The sequence below is a fragment of the Calonectris borealis genome, chromosome 2 (genome assembly GCF_964195595.1).
Source record: "Calonectris borealis chromosome 2, bCalBor7.hap1.2, whole genome shotgun sequence".
In the NCBI taxonomy this organism is placed as follows: Eukaryota; Metazoa; Chordata; class Aves; order Procellariiformes; family Procellariidae; genus Calonectris; species Calonectris borealis.
The window spans coordinates 170308345-170322178 of record NC_134313.1 but is presented as its reverse complement, the minus strand read 5'-3'; the positions used below and the strand labels follow the sequence as shown (position 1 = coordinate 170322178).

Genomic DNA, 13834 nt, shown 5'->3' with positions numbered 1-13834 from the left:
GGCGGAGGGCGGGGCGCGGTGCACGCCGGGAAGCCGCCGCCCAAGATGGCGGCAGGATTGAAAAGTTGTTGGTGGCGCTGAGGCGGCTCCGGGCGGGCCACAGCCGGGAGCGGGAGCCGGGCCGGCTATGGCCGCCGCCGGGCAGTGAGACTGGGCTGCTGGGCCCCGCCGCTCACGGAGACCGGGCGCGCACGGCCGCTGCGGGGATGCCCCGGGGGGGGCCGGGGCCGCCGCCGCCGGAGACATGGAGGAGGAGGGCAAGAAAGGCAAGAAGGTGAGAGCGGGCCGCGCCCGGGGCTCCTCGCCGCTGTGGGGGCAGCCCTGGGGCGGAGGGGCTGCCAGCGGGCCCCGCTGTGCCCCGGGGAGAGGGGCCCTCCCTCGTCCCCCGGCCTGGGGGCTGCCCTGTCCTGGGGGCCGTGGCTGGCCGGGCCCTCTGTGGCCCACGGCCCATGGTCCTGAAGCCCTCCCAGGGGTGGCTGGAGCCCCTCTTGGCTTCTCAAGCCTCGCCCACTCCCTGTGGTGGCTTCGGGCTTGGTCCTGTCCGAGCCGAGCGTCTCCCTGTCCGTGTGCCTGCTCCGAGGGCTGGGGCCTCTCTTCCCCCGCTAAAAAAACTACTTCTCTGTGTGGATGTAGGGCTTGGGGGGAGCGCTGCCGTGGCCTCGCTGCCTTCCAGGCACCCCCCGTGCTCAGCCGTGGTATGGGTCCCCTCCCACTGCTCTGCCGGTGTCCTGACACCGCTCAGGGGCTGATTTACCCTTCTGCTTCTCACCCCAGGCTGCAAACGAGATGAACGGTTAATGACATGTGTTAAAATGTGTTCTGTAACAGCGCTGGATTGTCTTGCCTACCGATAATGGTTCTAAACTGGGAATGCTACATGCACATGCGTCTGCTTTATATATTTGTATATATATATTGAGTCAACTATAGTCAGGACTACTGCGCTGTAAGCGCCTCAAAGGTCAGCAAGCTCCGTCTGCACTGACTGCAAACACGCTGCTCTAGTTTCTCTTGTTTAAACCTATTTTTATGTCGTGTGGGGGAGGCGAAGCTCGAGCTGGGGGCTGAGGCTGGGACGCTTGCTGAGAGCAGTGCTCCCTGAGCGGGGGGGGGTTGGCTCTTTCTTTGCAAAAGAAACTCTTCCCTTGCTTTGGTGACATAACTGGGGGGGAAAAAACCTATTTTTAGTCACTTTGGGGGCACCTGCAGTAATGGCGATCTCAGAAGGTGGCAGCAGAGTCTCCTGCTGAAACTGGTTTGAAGCGATCAGAATATTCGCAGAATTAGAAATACCAAATGTTTTTTTTCTGGAGTTACTGTACAGACTTCCCACAGAGTCAGATTTGGAAAATAAAACCACCGACGTCCCTTTGCGATGTCCGGTGACCCGCGTGTGGCGTGGCAGGATCAGCAGCACAGGTGGGAAGAGAAATTATTCATCTGGATCTGAATATTGCCTGCTTTCAAGAAGAAACAACTCCAGATGCTCGCTCCTGGGGCTGCGGATAATTGTAGAGTAACTTTAGATGTAAGTAAATGCCTGTTCTTTGCGGTAGGCAGCGACTGCAGGGCTGGAAGTGACGCTCGACTAGAAGTGATATGTTGTAGAAATGGAATCAATTCTTGTCTCTGCTATTTGGGAAAAATCTGGGTTTTTTTTCCTTAGAAAACGGTGCTCTCCGGACGCACTGCTTGCTTGTGTGGCTGGGCTGGCCGGAGAGAGAGCACTGCTGTACTGGCTGGCGTAACCTGGGACCGTTGTGCCGCCGTCCAGGCGCTTTTAGTGCAGGAAGCAGCAGCCAGCTCTGGCGGTCGCGGATCCTCGGGATGGCTGAGGTGGCAGGGAGCTCTGGAGATGGCCTGATCCCGTGGGAGCAGGCTGTGTCCTCTTGGCTTTTGAGTATCTCCAAGGATGAAGACTCTGCATTCTATCCCGGCAACCTGTTCTGTGTTCACTCTCACGCTAAAGAAAGTTGTTGGGGGTTTTTTCTTCTGCTTGAACGGGATTTGCTGCGGTCCAGTTTGTGCCCATTCCCTCCTATCCTGTCACTGGGAAGAGTCTGGATTCTTCTTTCCTCCCCCACCAGGTCCTCATACACGTTGCTGTGATCCCTCAACCTCCTCCAGGCTGGATGATCCCACCTCTCCCAGCCTCTCCTTGTGATAGATCCCTAAACCCTCCTCACAGCGCTTTCCCTGGGCCTGTTCCCGCATGTTCCAGTCTCTCAGGCACTGGTGACCCCAGAACTGGCTGCTCTAGTCCCTCCCCTCTGCTTCCCTGCTGTGTTGTAGGTGATCCTGACGGACGAGGAGCTGCAGCTGGGGAACAGGGATGGCATCTCCCGGGCAAAAGCGTGGGCTTATGGAGTTTCCTCGGTGCGAGTTTTTCATCACAGCGGTAGTTAATTAACCCTTGGAGCAGACGCCTGCGGCTCTTTTGAGCTTGGACCACTATCAAACATGGTTAATTTGGCTACAGAGACAGGCGTGTTCATCCGCTGTGCCGCAGAGGTTCCCAGCTGCAGGGAAAAACTCTTCTTCCCACTTTTTACGTGCTGTGGATCGTTCCAGAAGGCAGGTGCTCGGCCCTCAGCCAGCAGTGTTACGGGCTGAAACAGGGCAACTGAGTTTCTTTACTCTCCGAAGGCGTATTAGGGCAGATTTGATCAGGACTAGGGAGAAAATCCCAGCTTTACTTTGGGGCTAACTCCAGCTTTAAACAAAGCACGTACTTGTTAAACTGGAGCCCTGGAAATCCTGCCAGGAATTTGTATTCCCCGGCTCTTGCTTTTAGTGGCTCACGCCAACGAGGTTATCCCAACCGGGATGCGGCAGCAGCGGGACAGAGCGCATCCAGCCCGCTTTTGGCTATGGTCGTGAGAGCTGTGTCTTAAACAGGTTTGGGATAAAACACCCATTTCTCACTAATATTGTGAGGAAGGATGGATCGATTCGGAGCGCGTTAGCTCCGGCTGCGCCATGAGGCCGTGCGGCTTCCTTGGCACTTGCCGGTGCAGTCAGCTGTGCCGTGGGAACCTGCCCGGAGCTGGAGAGCGGCGCCTCGGGCGACGATGGATGTTCCTTCCTGGAAAGAGAAGGGGTGGAGGGAGGATGGAGGCAGATTTCTCGGCTATCCTGGTTGTTATTTGCCTGCAGAGAGGATTTTCCCGCTCGTCTCTGTCACAGCGGCTCTTACGACATCTCAACTCTGTGGGATGGCTGCCAGGCTGCTGCAGGTGAGCCAGTGCAAAGTGCTTGCGTGGTTTTCCCAAAGTAATTCTCTGTGGGCGGCATCAGATGTTAACATAAAATTCCTGATTTTTCCAGCTTGGATATGCCCTAGATCTCTGATGTCGGCTCGCTTCGCCTCTTCCCAGGGGTGAATTGAGCCGCTTCTGCGTGAAGTCTGAGGCCTCTCACAACAGCTGCTCCGGCAGTTGCCAGATCTTCCTCGTAAAGCTGATCCTGCTCTGTGGCACTGAATTCTTCGCGGTTTTAGATGCCGGTTAATATTGAGGATATTGGCCAGTCCAGCAATTCCTTCTCATGCAGATCATTGGGAAATGTCTGCCAAAACTGAGCTTGTAACTCCGAAGCGTGCTTTGCTCCGCGCCAGAGGACTTGGGCAGCCGGGTCGTGTTCTGCGCTGGTGTTTGTGGGAGGGAATGGAAAGCCGAGAAGCTTCTGGGGGGAAGCGAGGTGGTTATTAAATAGCTGAAATAGAGCCGGTTCTTCTTGAAGCTGGGTGCAGGGTGAGCCCTCAGCCTTAATATAAAAAATATTGAGGGGCTGAGCTGGAAGTCACAGCTCTGTGGGAGTTTCTGCTTACAGGACAAGTCACTTGAGCTTCCTTCATTATCCCGCTTGTTCATGCCGGAATAACTGCCGGGCTTTGAGACCCTCACCCACGTTTCTGTCAGACTCCATTGATGCAGGAATGGTTCTCCATGACTTCACTGATTTAGGCCACTTGAGTGAACGCAGTATCTGTATTTTTAGCTTGCTGGGAGGTTTTTAAGGTTAATGAAAGCACGCGTCTACTCAGACCCTACACCACTCTCCGTACGGAGCCTAGGTCTGCACTTCCAGCTAAAGCAAGCCATGGGAAGAGCATTCCTCTAGGCTGCTGCCACCCGTTGCTCTCTTCTTTTCTGAGAGCTGATCCCCAGCCCTTTGAGGAGGAGTAAATTTGTCGGGCGGGCTGTGACGCCTTGTGATGAAGCTCCAGCTACCACCGCCTGACTGGTGTCTGGTCACTTCACGCCTTGCTCCAAAGCCGTGCTGCGGAAGGTTGCACCGAGGGGTATTTAACCCCTTTCTCTGATCTCTGTACCTGTGCAGGAATCTGAAAACCTTCTTCCAGAGTAACTGCAGAGTTTGCAGTCCCAGGAGGTGCAGCGAGTGCTGCTGCTTTCTCCTCTGCTCCTGGCGTGTCCCTTGTCCCCGGGCTCACGCTGCTGCTCATAAGCAGATGTGATGCGTGGTGGAAATGCAGCAGCAGCCGTCTGCCGCGCTCGTGGATGAGCGGGGTTGGTGCGCTGCCCTGATGGTGGGGAACCGGTGGAGGGGGAGGAGATGGGAGGGCTGGGCTTCGGTCGCTGGAAGGGCTTGGCAGGGGTAAGGCCGGCTGCCCCGGTCCCTTGCCGCGGCGTCGATGGGTGGTGCAGTGGCATGCTGTGAACCGCTGCCTCTTCCAGCGTGGCACTGGTGGGGGGGGGCTGTTCTTAAAACAGGAGCCCAGCTTCTGAGCTCCCCTCACCGACAGATCTGGAAGTGTTTGTGCTGTTTAAAATGATGTGGTTTAAAATACAGCTGGGGTCCAGCTGTGAGAGATCTTCCTGAGACCCCTCTCCCCTCTTACCAAGCCTCAAGACACATCAGGCTCCCGAAGCGGACACAGAGGGGTTGTGAGTCGCTGGTCGAGGCACTGCCCCTCCTGCTCTGTGCTTTAATCCAAATGCCCGGGCACTTCGGCTGCTGCAAAGCTGGGCGAGCTCAGCCAGAACAGCACTTACGAGGCTGTCCTTGGCTCTCCTGCTTGGAGAACAGTCTCCAGTCTTCCTCTGTAGCTAGAACATCACTTGCTGTGTACTTTAGCTGACGTTTCCAGACAACAGACCCGTCTGAAGTGACTAATATTTGATCTCTCTGCTGTGTTGCGTTGTGCAAGCCTAGCTGGGGCTCGTGCAGGTGAGAACAATCACAATCTGCGATACAGCTCTCTGACACCCTCTGGGTTCCTGTTGCTTATCCTGTTAAACCTTAATGGTCGCAGTTACAAACCCCGGTGCTGTTTCAGACGGAGCTTGGGAAAACTCCCAAGTGCAACTTAGCGTTTCCCTAATCGCATTTAAAATCTCTGCCTACGTTCAGCGGCCCGATAAGGAGTGGATTTGGCCTCCCCGTTCCCTCTGAAGGGATGGTCTCCTGGTTGGGAAATGGGCTTTTCGTTTTGAGAGCCGTCTCATGATCTAAGTCTTCGTGGGGAAGCCGGCCGACCCGCTAGACTGGGTTTTAGCAGCTGCTTTCCTTTGAACTGCCGGTGCTGGGCTTGCTGCGGGGCTCAGCGGGACAATCCTGTCCTTGCTGTTCTTGGCTGCTTTTGGCCTCGGCCCAGATACGAGCAGGGAGTTGCTCTTTTTCTCTTCTCAGTGCTTCCTCCTGCCTCCGGAGGAAGCCAAAAATCTTCTGGAATATGAGGAGCAGAGGCTGAACGGAGGTGGGATCATCTTGGGTTTAGGCTTGAAGTCCAGAGGGGGGGAAATGTGGGGTAAAAGCTGGCTGGGGAGGAAAGGGGCAGGAGAGATGGGGCTCTGGTGTGCTGGCCTCAAACAGGGCAGGTCTTGTGCCCCACTCTGGGTGGTGGCATCTTCCTCTTGGTGCTGCTAAATCTCAGCTGCTTGGCACAAAGGTTTGGATGGTTCTGGTGGACCTTGTGGTGCCACGCAACTGTACTTGTCCAGCTTGCAGCAAGGAGCAATTTTAAAATAGTTGCTTCAGAAATTAAGCTTAATTGTGCTTCTTGAGCGAGGCCTGTGAAAGTTGAGACTCGCCCAGCTGCAGTTCAGTCTGTCTCCTTGTAGGGTGTGTGTTAGTCTCGTCCGTGCCCTACTTGGAGACCCTCTGCCTCGTCTGGGGCAGAGCGAGGACCTGTGGTGTCAAGAGGGACTGGAGGACTCTGGAAAAATGTGTTGGTGTTGCTCTGCAGCGTGGAGCTTTGCTCCTACCTCTCCCAGAGCTCTGGGATGCTCTTGGGGTGCTCTCCTTGGGTGGTGGGTGACCTCTTCCACCTCTGGGGTCTCAGCTGCTGGAGGTGGTGGCAACTGTGGCATGGGACATCTCCAGCAGCCTCTCTCCTGCTCTTAGGTCTACACCTCCTGGCTGGAGGTTCAAGAGCGGCTGTAGGTGGGCATGGAGCTGCGGGTGTAGGAGGGTTTGGAGCACACCTTGCGCGGTGCTTGCTCAGGAGGAGCTTACCCGGAGGAGCAGGGCTCGAGTGCTGCGGGAGGGCTTCACGGCAGGGCTGTCCTTACCGCACCGCTTGTATCAGGATGACCTTGGGACTCCTGTGTGGGATCGTCCTGCGTGTTCAATAGTTGTGTGGCTGGAGCGGTGTACTGCTGCTCCGGGCCTCGGGGCGCTGGGGAGGAAACACGGGCATGTCTCAAACACAATGCACGTCCCCAAAATAGGGACGCTGGAAGCTCGAGAGGCCACTTGAGACCCGGTGCTTGACTCCGGTTGAACACAGGACATCTGGCATTTTTGTGGCCGAGGGCAGTGACCTGCGGTGGTGAGGCTGCTGGGAGGGGCAGCCCCGCTTCCCTCCACCCCAGCTCCTGCCCCGTCCTTGGCACCGGCCCCAGGGCTCGTCTTCTGCCCGCCCGGCTTCCTGCAGTGCCTGGCGTGTGCCGTGGTGGGAGCAGGACAGCCCTTTCCTCTGGCAGGCGGCCACTAGATAAGAGGGTCTGCTGTCAGGTCTGCCTCGAGACGAGGGAGGCTATCACTAAAACCAGTAAGGGCCGTCAGCAGGCACTGGTGGGTGGGAACAGAGATACAGTCCCAGTTTGCTTCCCCCCTCGGATCGGGGACGTGCTGAGCCGGTGCTGTGTCTGTATCTGACCTGTGAGGTTCACGAGCTGCTCTGCAGACCAGGCTCCCGCAGCAGGTTCTCCATGGCGTGCTGTTGGGCAGCAGCGTGGCTCCTTCATCCTTGGGCCGACCCCACTCAGGATAGTGTCGCTTCCCCCATCTCGAGCTGGGCGAGGCAGCGAGCAGGCCGTCTCTGTCCCTGTTACAAATACGGCCACCGTGACGGCTTGCAGGGGGCTGCGCAGGGCAGCCCCTCGGGGCTGCTGCTTGTCCGGGCTGAAGGAGCTTGGTCTGAGTTACGCAGCCCCTCTGGGCCTGTGGGTGCCCCCATCTTGAGCACCTTCCTGGCTTTCCCAGTCTTCCCCCCCGTCCCTGTGAGATGCGTGGGTCAGAGCCTGACATCGGGGTGGTGATTCCAAGAAATGTGGTATCTTCCTGGGTGGAAGCAAGCGAGAGTCTGCTGGGTACGTGAGGTGGGGGCCGTGCTGTCAGCCTTGCTCCGGATGCTGTCCTGCCTCTGCCCAGCTGCTCAGCTGCAAATAAACCTGAAATGTTCTCTTCTTGTCCTCATTTCTACCCTTGCATAACTGATGTTTTCAGTAAATTTTGCCACCTCACTAGTGTCCCTTTTCCAGATGACCAGTGCCGACCAGTGCAGGTTCCTGGGGTCTGATGTTCACCTCACCATGAAGACAGACTTTCTGATCCTGACTGGCTCTGCCTCGGCAGGAGCTCCCAGCTCCTCCTCCCTTTTCCCGTGCACCCTTGTGTCCTCGCTGGTGCCGGCTGGCACCAGGACAGGAATAGCAGCTGTGACTGGAGGCGAGTTGCCTGAGATGGGAGGACAAAGCTCTGCTTCAGAGTCACAGCAGTATCCTGACTTCCAGCTGTAGGAAACACCTTCCAGCTGGCCGTACCTGTGTAATCGGATGCCCTGCGTTGGCTGCTCTGGTTCCCAGCAGCTGCTGGGGGTGTGCTGGGTTTGTATTTGTGTTTGCAAGGATGTGCAGAAATACTTGCCCAAAGAGAGCACCAGCGTGGGAGTGAGGCATCTCCTCCGAGACTGGGGAGATGGTTCTTCTGAAAGCTCTGGTTGATGCTCACCTGCAGCTTAAACATGTTGTCTTCTCCTGGGTGGTCATGGGAAGCAGAGGGAGAGTGTCCTGGCTGCTGCTCCTTCTTGCTCTCTAGGTGTCTCTACCCTGCTGCTTTCCACCTCCATGCATGTCCCGGTTGTGGCTCCTACAGGTTTTGAGGCTGGAGCAGCGTGAGGGAGTCAGGCTGGTGGCAAGGGGCGTTGCTGGGGGATCGTCTCTTTGGGGAGCTCATCCAGGGCGAGTGGTGGGCTGGGGGATGAGAGGGGTCACTTATTTGGGGTTAAGGCTTCACAACCGTGGAAGCTAATGGTCCTGCTTTGGACCTTCAGTCTCTGGTAGCCTTCATTGTACACCAAACTGATCCTGCAGCAGTGCTTAATGCAACACAGATTTTTCCTGGGCTCGCATGCCTGTGTCAAAATAGTTTTGCTGTTGTGGGTTTTGCTCGGTACAAAATAACTCCACCATGTAATTGGGTAAATACTTGCTTTGCTGTTTGGTTAGAGAATGGCAGACAAAGCTAAAGCTTCCTAAAGCTGCATCGCTTGCACAAGGCGCTGGCTGAAGTAATGAGACCAGCTTTCAAAAGTGTAACTTGCACTCCGTAAAACTTTCCATTACGGAAGCCCTGACCCAACGCAAGTCTGGTTCCAGCCCCAGATAAAAGCGTGAGGTATCCCTGACCCTGCAGCCCCTGTTAGATGTGTTTTGAAGAGCAACACCAAATACTCTGGGTTTAAGCCTCTGTCTCTGTTTTGTCTGTGTAACATCCAGAAAGCAGATAATGTTTTCTGTTTCGGAGGTGCAGCCTGTTTCTGTGCTGGTGAAAGCCTGAAGCCACGCAGGAGTAGCGCTCTGGGATGAGATGGTGCCTGTTTAGCCCAGAGACCTCCCTGAACCTGAGCAGTTTCCATATTTCCAGCACGCTGCCTTGATGCATGGGGACTCGGCAGACTGGCTGAACCGGCAGACACGAAGCTCTGCCCTGCGGGATGTGTTTCAGTCCGAGGACCATCTCCACGGACCCGTGGCACACTGCACAGCCCAGTTCTCCAGGGATATGACCAGGAAGCCCCCAGGTTCGCTGTGGGACCACCAGGATCACAAGTCTTAAAGCAGTGACTCATTTCCTCAGTGGTGGCTCTTCTGCAGAGCCCTAATCCTTTTCCCAGCCTGTGGCATCCTGCTCCCAGGACAGTCTCGCACAGGCTTAATCTCCATTTATTTTACTTTTCACAAAGCTGTATCGGCCTCTAGTGCCTTTTGATCCTTTCGCCCTACCATTTAGTCGCAGCTAAAAAAAAAAGTCAAGGGAGAACGTGCTCTGCAGAACCAGAGTTTAACGTGGCTCCAGAGCTGCGCTGGGGGGGTGTAAGGAGAGGTGACCACATGTCTCGTGATGCTCTCGGTGACCACAGAAAAGCGCTGACCTCATATTGACCAAACAGGGAAAAAGAGGCATGAGGTTGTACTTATTCCGATACCGCATCGGCTTAGTTGCCCCAGGGCCAGCTGGGTGCTTTATCTTGGCTACTGTAGGGAACAACAGTTGTACGCCACTAAATCCTGGCAGGTAACCAGAACACACCTGTAGGCGACGCAGATGGATCAGCATTGCTGTGAAACTTTGGAAACCTCAAGCCCCCGTGTCCAGCGAAGGTCTTTGGTCTCATTGACGCTCAGCCCGCGGAAGGTGCTAAAAATACAGCAGCAAGTGCTGCTTCGTAGGAAGATGCACCGCTACCTGGGGAGTGGTCTCAAGAACCAGGTTTCAGCTGGAGTTCCCTAGCAGCAAAGCCACGGCTGGCCGATACTGGGAAGTCTTTATTTGCCTGTTTTAGGTTTGGGTACCAACGCTGCAATGGCAGCTGGGGTTCGCGGTGCCCAACTGCATTTGCACCTGCCTGAGGTCTTGTGTTCTAGTGCTGCCGGTCGCTGCTGGCTTCTCCGGTGGTTTCTCCTGCTAATCATTGCCAGCTCGTGCCCTTTCAGACACCCATAGTTGTCCAGACTGACCCATGCAGGTGTGTTCTAGCCAAAGTCAGGGTGGGAACAAGGTGCTCTCATGTAGCAGTAAGTATCTTGACATATTAGGAAAAATTTCTTTACCGAAAGAGTGGTCAGGCCTTGGAACAGGCTGCCCAGGGCAGTGGTGGAGTCACCATCCTTGGAAGTATTTAAAAGACGTGTAGATGAGGTGCTTAGGGACATGGTTTAGTGGGCATGGGGGTGTTGGGTTGACGGTTGGACTTGATGATCTTAGAGGTCTTTTCCAACCTTAATGATTCTGTTCTATTTCTATGACCAAGATATCGCTGAGGCTCCATGGATATAGAGCAGGACAGGAGCAACCTTCTCCCCAGCCAGTGCACCTGGCAAAGGTGAGCGGGTTAACGTGTTTGAAACTTAACTCTGCATCTGTTTGAGTTTGTAAGTCTCCCGCTGTTAGAGTCATAGAAAGTTTGGGTTGGAAGGGACCTTTCAAGGTCATCTAGTCCAACCCCCCTTGCCGTGGGCAGGGACATCTCCAACCAGATCAGGTTGCTCAGAGCCCTGTCCAACCTGACCTGGAATGTTCCCAGGGATGGGGCATCTACCACCTCTCTGGGCAACCTGTGCCAGGGTTTCACCACCCTCATCATAAAAAATTCCTTCCTTACATCTAGTCTGAATCTCCCCTCTTTTAGTTTAAAACCATTCCCCCTTGTCCTATCGCAACAGGCCCTGCTAAAAAGTCTGTCCCCATCTTTCTCATAAGCCCCTTTAAGTACTGAAAGGCCGCAATAAGGTCTCCCCGGAGCCTTCTCTTCTCCAGGCTGAACAACCCCAACTCTCTCAGCCTTCCTCCTAGGAGAGGTGTTCCAGCCCTCTGATCATTAAGTTTTGGGTGACTTTGTTCCATTTCTGTTCTTTCCAAAGAAGCTTCCTGATCCTCACCTCCAAATCTGAGAACATTACCTGGTTATTGCGTGTCTCCATGCTGTGGTGTACCCGTGTCCAGAGCGGTACCTCCAGCAGAGAAGCACGAGCTTCTGACCGAGCAGGTAGACCTCAGCGAGCAGCTTGGCACTGTCAGCCGTTAGGAGAGAGGCGATGACAGGCCGACGGCATCGCAAGATGTGCTGCAGACACGGTCCGTGCAGCTTGGCAAATCCCCTCTGCGAGTCTGGCAGAGCTTTGGAACCGCTCGACGGGGTGAGCCCGGAATGGGATTTAAACCGGGAGACTCTGGATGAAGAAGGAGCTTGAGGGCACTTGGTCAGACTGCCTGCAGAGCTTGTGTACCCGCTTCTGGTGGGAGATGAAAGGACGGGAGTCAGACACTCTGCGCTTTGGTTTGGAAACAGTTTACTTCCCCAGGCTGAAGCGTACAGCGTGGGGCTGCCCTTTCCTCCTCTCCAGGAATTGGGAGACTCGGTGCCGATGGGACCAGCCCAGGCACCGGTGAAGGGGCAGCGCGGGGAGCCTGACGTATGGATTTTTAACTTATTTTACATTCGTGATCTCAAAACTACAGCTGCTTCCTGCCTTGATCTTTATTTTGATGCCTTGCTTTTAAGACACTAAGCTTTCCCCAGAGGCAGGGTAGGATAACCAGTTGTCACCGCATCAGCTCTATCGGGATTTCCAAGGGAAGGCGAGCTTCCGTAAAATCACAGCAGCAGCACTGGCCATCCTGGTGTCACTGACTGTCTTATGGTACCTTAAGGACAGGTAAAAGCAGAACTAGGGGATGAAATAAATGGTATTAATTATGCCCTGTAGCATAAGGAGAGCTCCTTAATTTCCTTAATGCAGCTCTTGGTTCTGGGTGGCTGAACTGGGCAAAATGGGAGGTCTGGATCTGACCTGTAGCAGACTGGAGGCAGCTGCTGTCTCGGGTGGGTCAGCCTGTGTATTTAGAGGGCAGAGAGCACCGTAAATAAATTTTAGGAAAAAAAATCTGAAATAAATGAACTTTGGCAGGAAAGCAGTGAAAGGATTTATGGAAACCGATGAAACTGCCAAGAGAATTGCGGAAGCCAGAGTACGCGAAGCACAAAGGTCAGAGCCCGGCTGACCCGCCTGCGGGCTATGCGTAATGGGAGCTCGTACCTCCCCCTCTGCAACTGAATTCCTCTGGGCAGGAATACCAATGGTAAAAGGATTCCTAAATCGCTGGTTTCTCCAAGTCTTGGCATAATTTTAAGTAAATAAATATTCTCGAGCGGTTGGCTCCTAACAGAGGAAATGTCAGGAGCCAGACTGAGCGGTGGTGAAGTCGTAGGCTCTGGGCTCTGCCCGTGGCCACGCGGGAGCTTGCTGTCGTACGCCTGTGCCCGAGGTCAGGAAGCCTTGCCCTGCCTGAACCATCAGCATCCTTCAGGTATCGCCTCACCTCGGCTAGAGACAGCCGACGGATCCCGCTCCTCCGGAGGGGAACAGCAGCGGGTGCAGTGGCAAAGAGTTTTCGGGTCTGCTCTGGCTGCGGCTGAGCCAGGCAAAGGTTCTTGCCCTGGCTTCTCACCTTCACCTCCCTGCTTCCCATCCGCCAGCCTGCATGGGTCCTTACCGAGTCCGTCAAGCTTTCTTTTAGCATAAAAACCTCCGACTTTTGGCCTGTGCTGGCTCGCTTTACTTCCTAACCTGGCTCTGGCTGTTATATGTACAGCTGTGCTGCTGTATCAGAGCGGGGTGAACCCCAGAGCAGGGTGGGGTGGGGCACAGTACCCCCTTGCCTTGTCACCTACCCTCCAGAAATGTATGGTCTTGTCCCTGGGAGCTGTTGTCTTGCAGCATGGCTCCTCTCTGGCTCCTTTCCAAACAGCTCAGGGGGTTCGTGCCAGCAGCACTTTCCATGTCTGTGCTCGCTGGATGGCTAAACCCATGTGGGGACTGCTCGGGAGCCCAGCCAGGCGAGGATGTAGGGAATATCTGGTAAGCCCGGATCTTCAGAAGAGAGATTAGAGACTTCTTGAAATGTCTCTGCAAATTTAGTTTGACTTGCACAAAATTCTGCTCTTCTTTATCCTGTTTTACTGGCTTTGATACCATTCAGAAGAGAGACTTAAAAGCAGTGTTTTTCATAAAGTCCTTCAAATTCTTTGCCTAATCTTGTCTGACTAGTGTGTGTCTGCAGACTCGGTCACCAGTCTTTTAATAGGCTTCTCTTTGTCTCCCAAAGTACTTCCTTGTGTTTATCTAGCCAGAAGCATAATACCAAACTCTTCTAGTGTTGATGCAGTAAAAGTTCGCCAAGCAGACTTTTCTTAACCAAAGCAAATATACTAAGCTCTAAAAACCAACACAGAAAGTGCACTTCATGCTGCTGGATGTGGACAGCGGGCTAAGTGAACTTCAGGGCTTCCCCGCTTTTGTTTTGTAACCTTGTTAGGTGAGTAGAATAAAGTAATTTCTTTATTAAAAAGAGGAAATGGCCACCTTTCCTGGTTTAATTTGAGGTGTGAAGCCTCTTTTGAGAGCGGCTTGCACGAGAGGCAGGAAATGTGGGAAATCTCCGGAGCCTGGCCGAGCTAATGTGAAGAGCTGGCGGTGGTGGGACGCTGTCTCCGTGACCCACCATCCCAAGTGGGACTGTTGGGTCATGCCTGTCACTGCCTCTTTGGAGGAGGAGCAGGGCTTTGAGGACCTCAGCAGCAGGCTGG

General features: G+C 54.7%; 1 protein-coding gene across 2 annotated transcripts in view; it reads left to right on the top strand.

The window, feature by feature from the left end:
• Positions 1–10: 10 nt before the first annotated feature.
• The window catches only part of CCM2 (CCM2 scaffold protein), a 38495-nt gene continuing 24671 nt past the window's right edge, over positions 11–13834 (top strand). The window contains exon 1 of one of the 2 annotated variants that reach the window (XM_075144394.1): positions 11–274. In XM_075144394.1, the coding sequence (XP_075000495.1) occupies positions 245–274 (30 nt within the window). In that variant the 5' untranslated portion in view covers positions 11–244. Of the gene's footprint in view, positions 275–1349; positions 1529–13834 lie in introns of those variants that run through there. The other variant, XM_075144392.1, reaches the window with a different exon arrangement.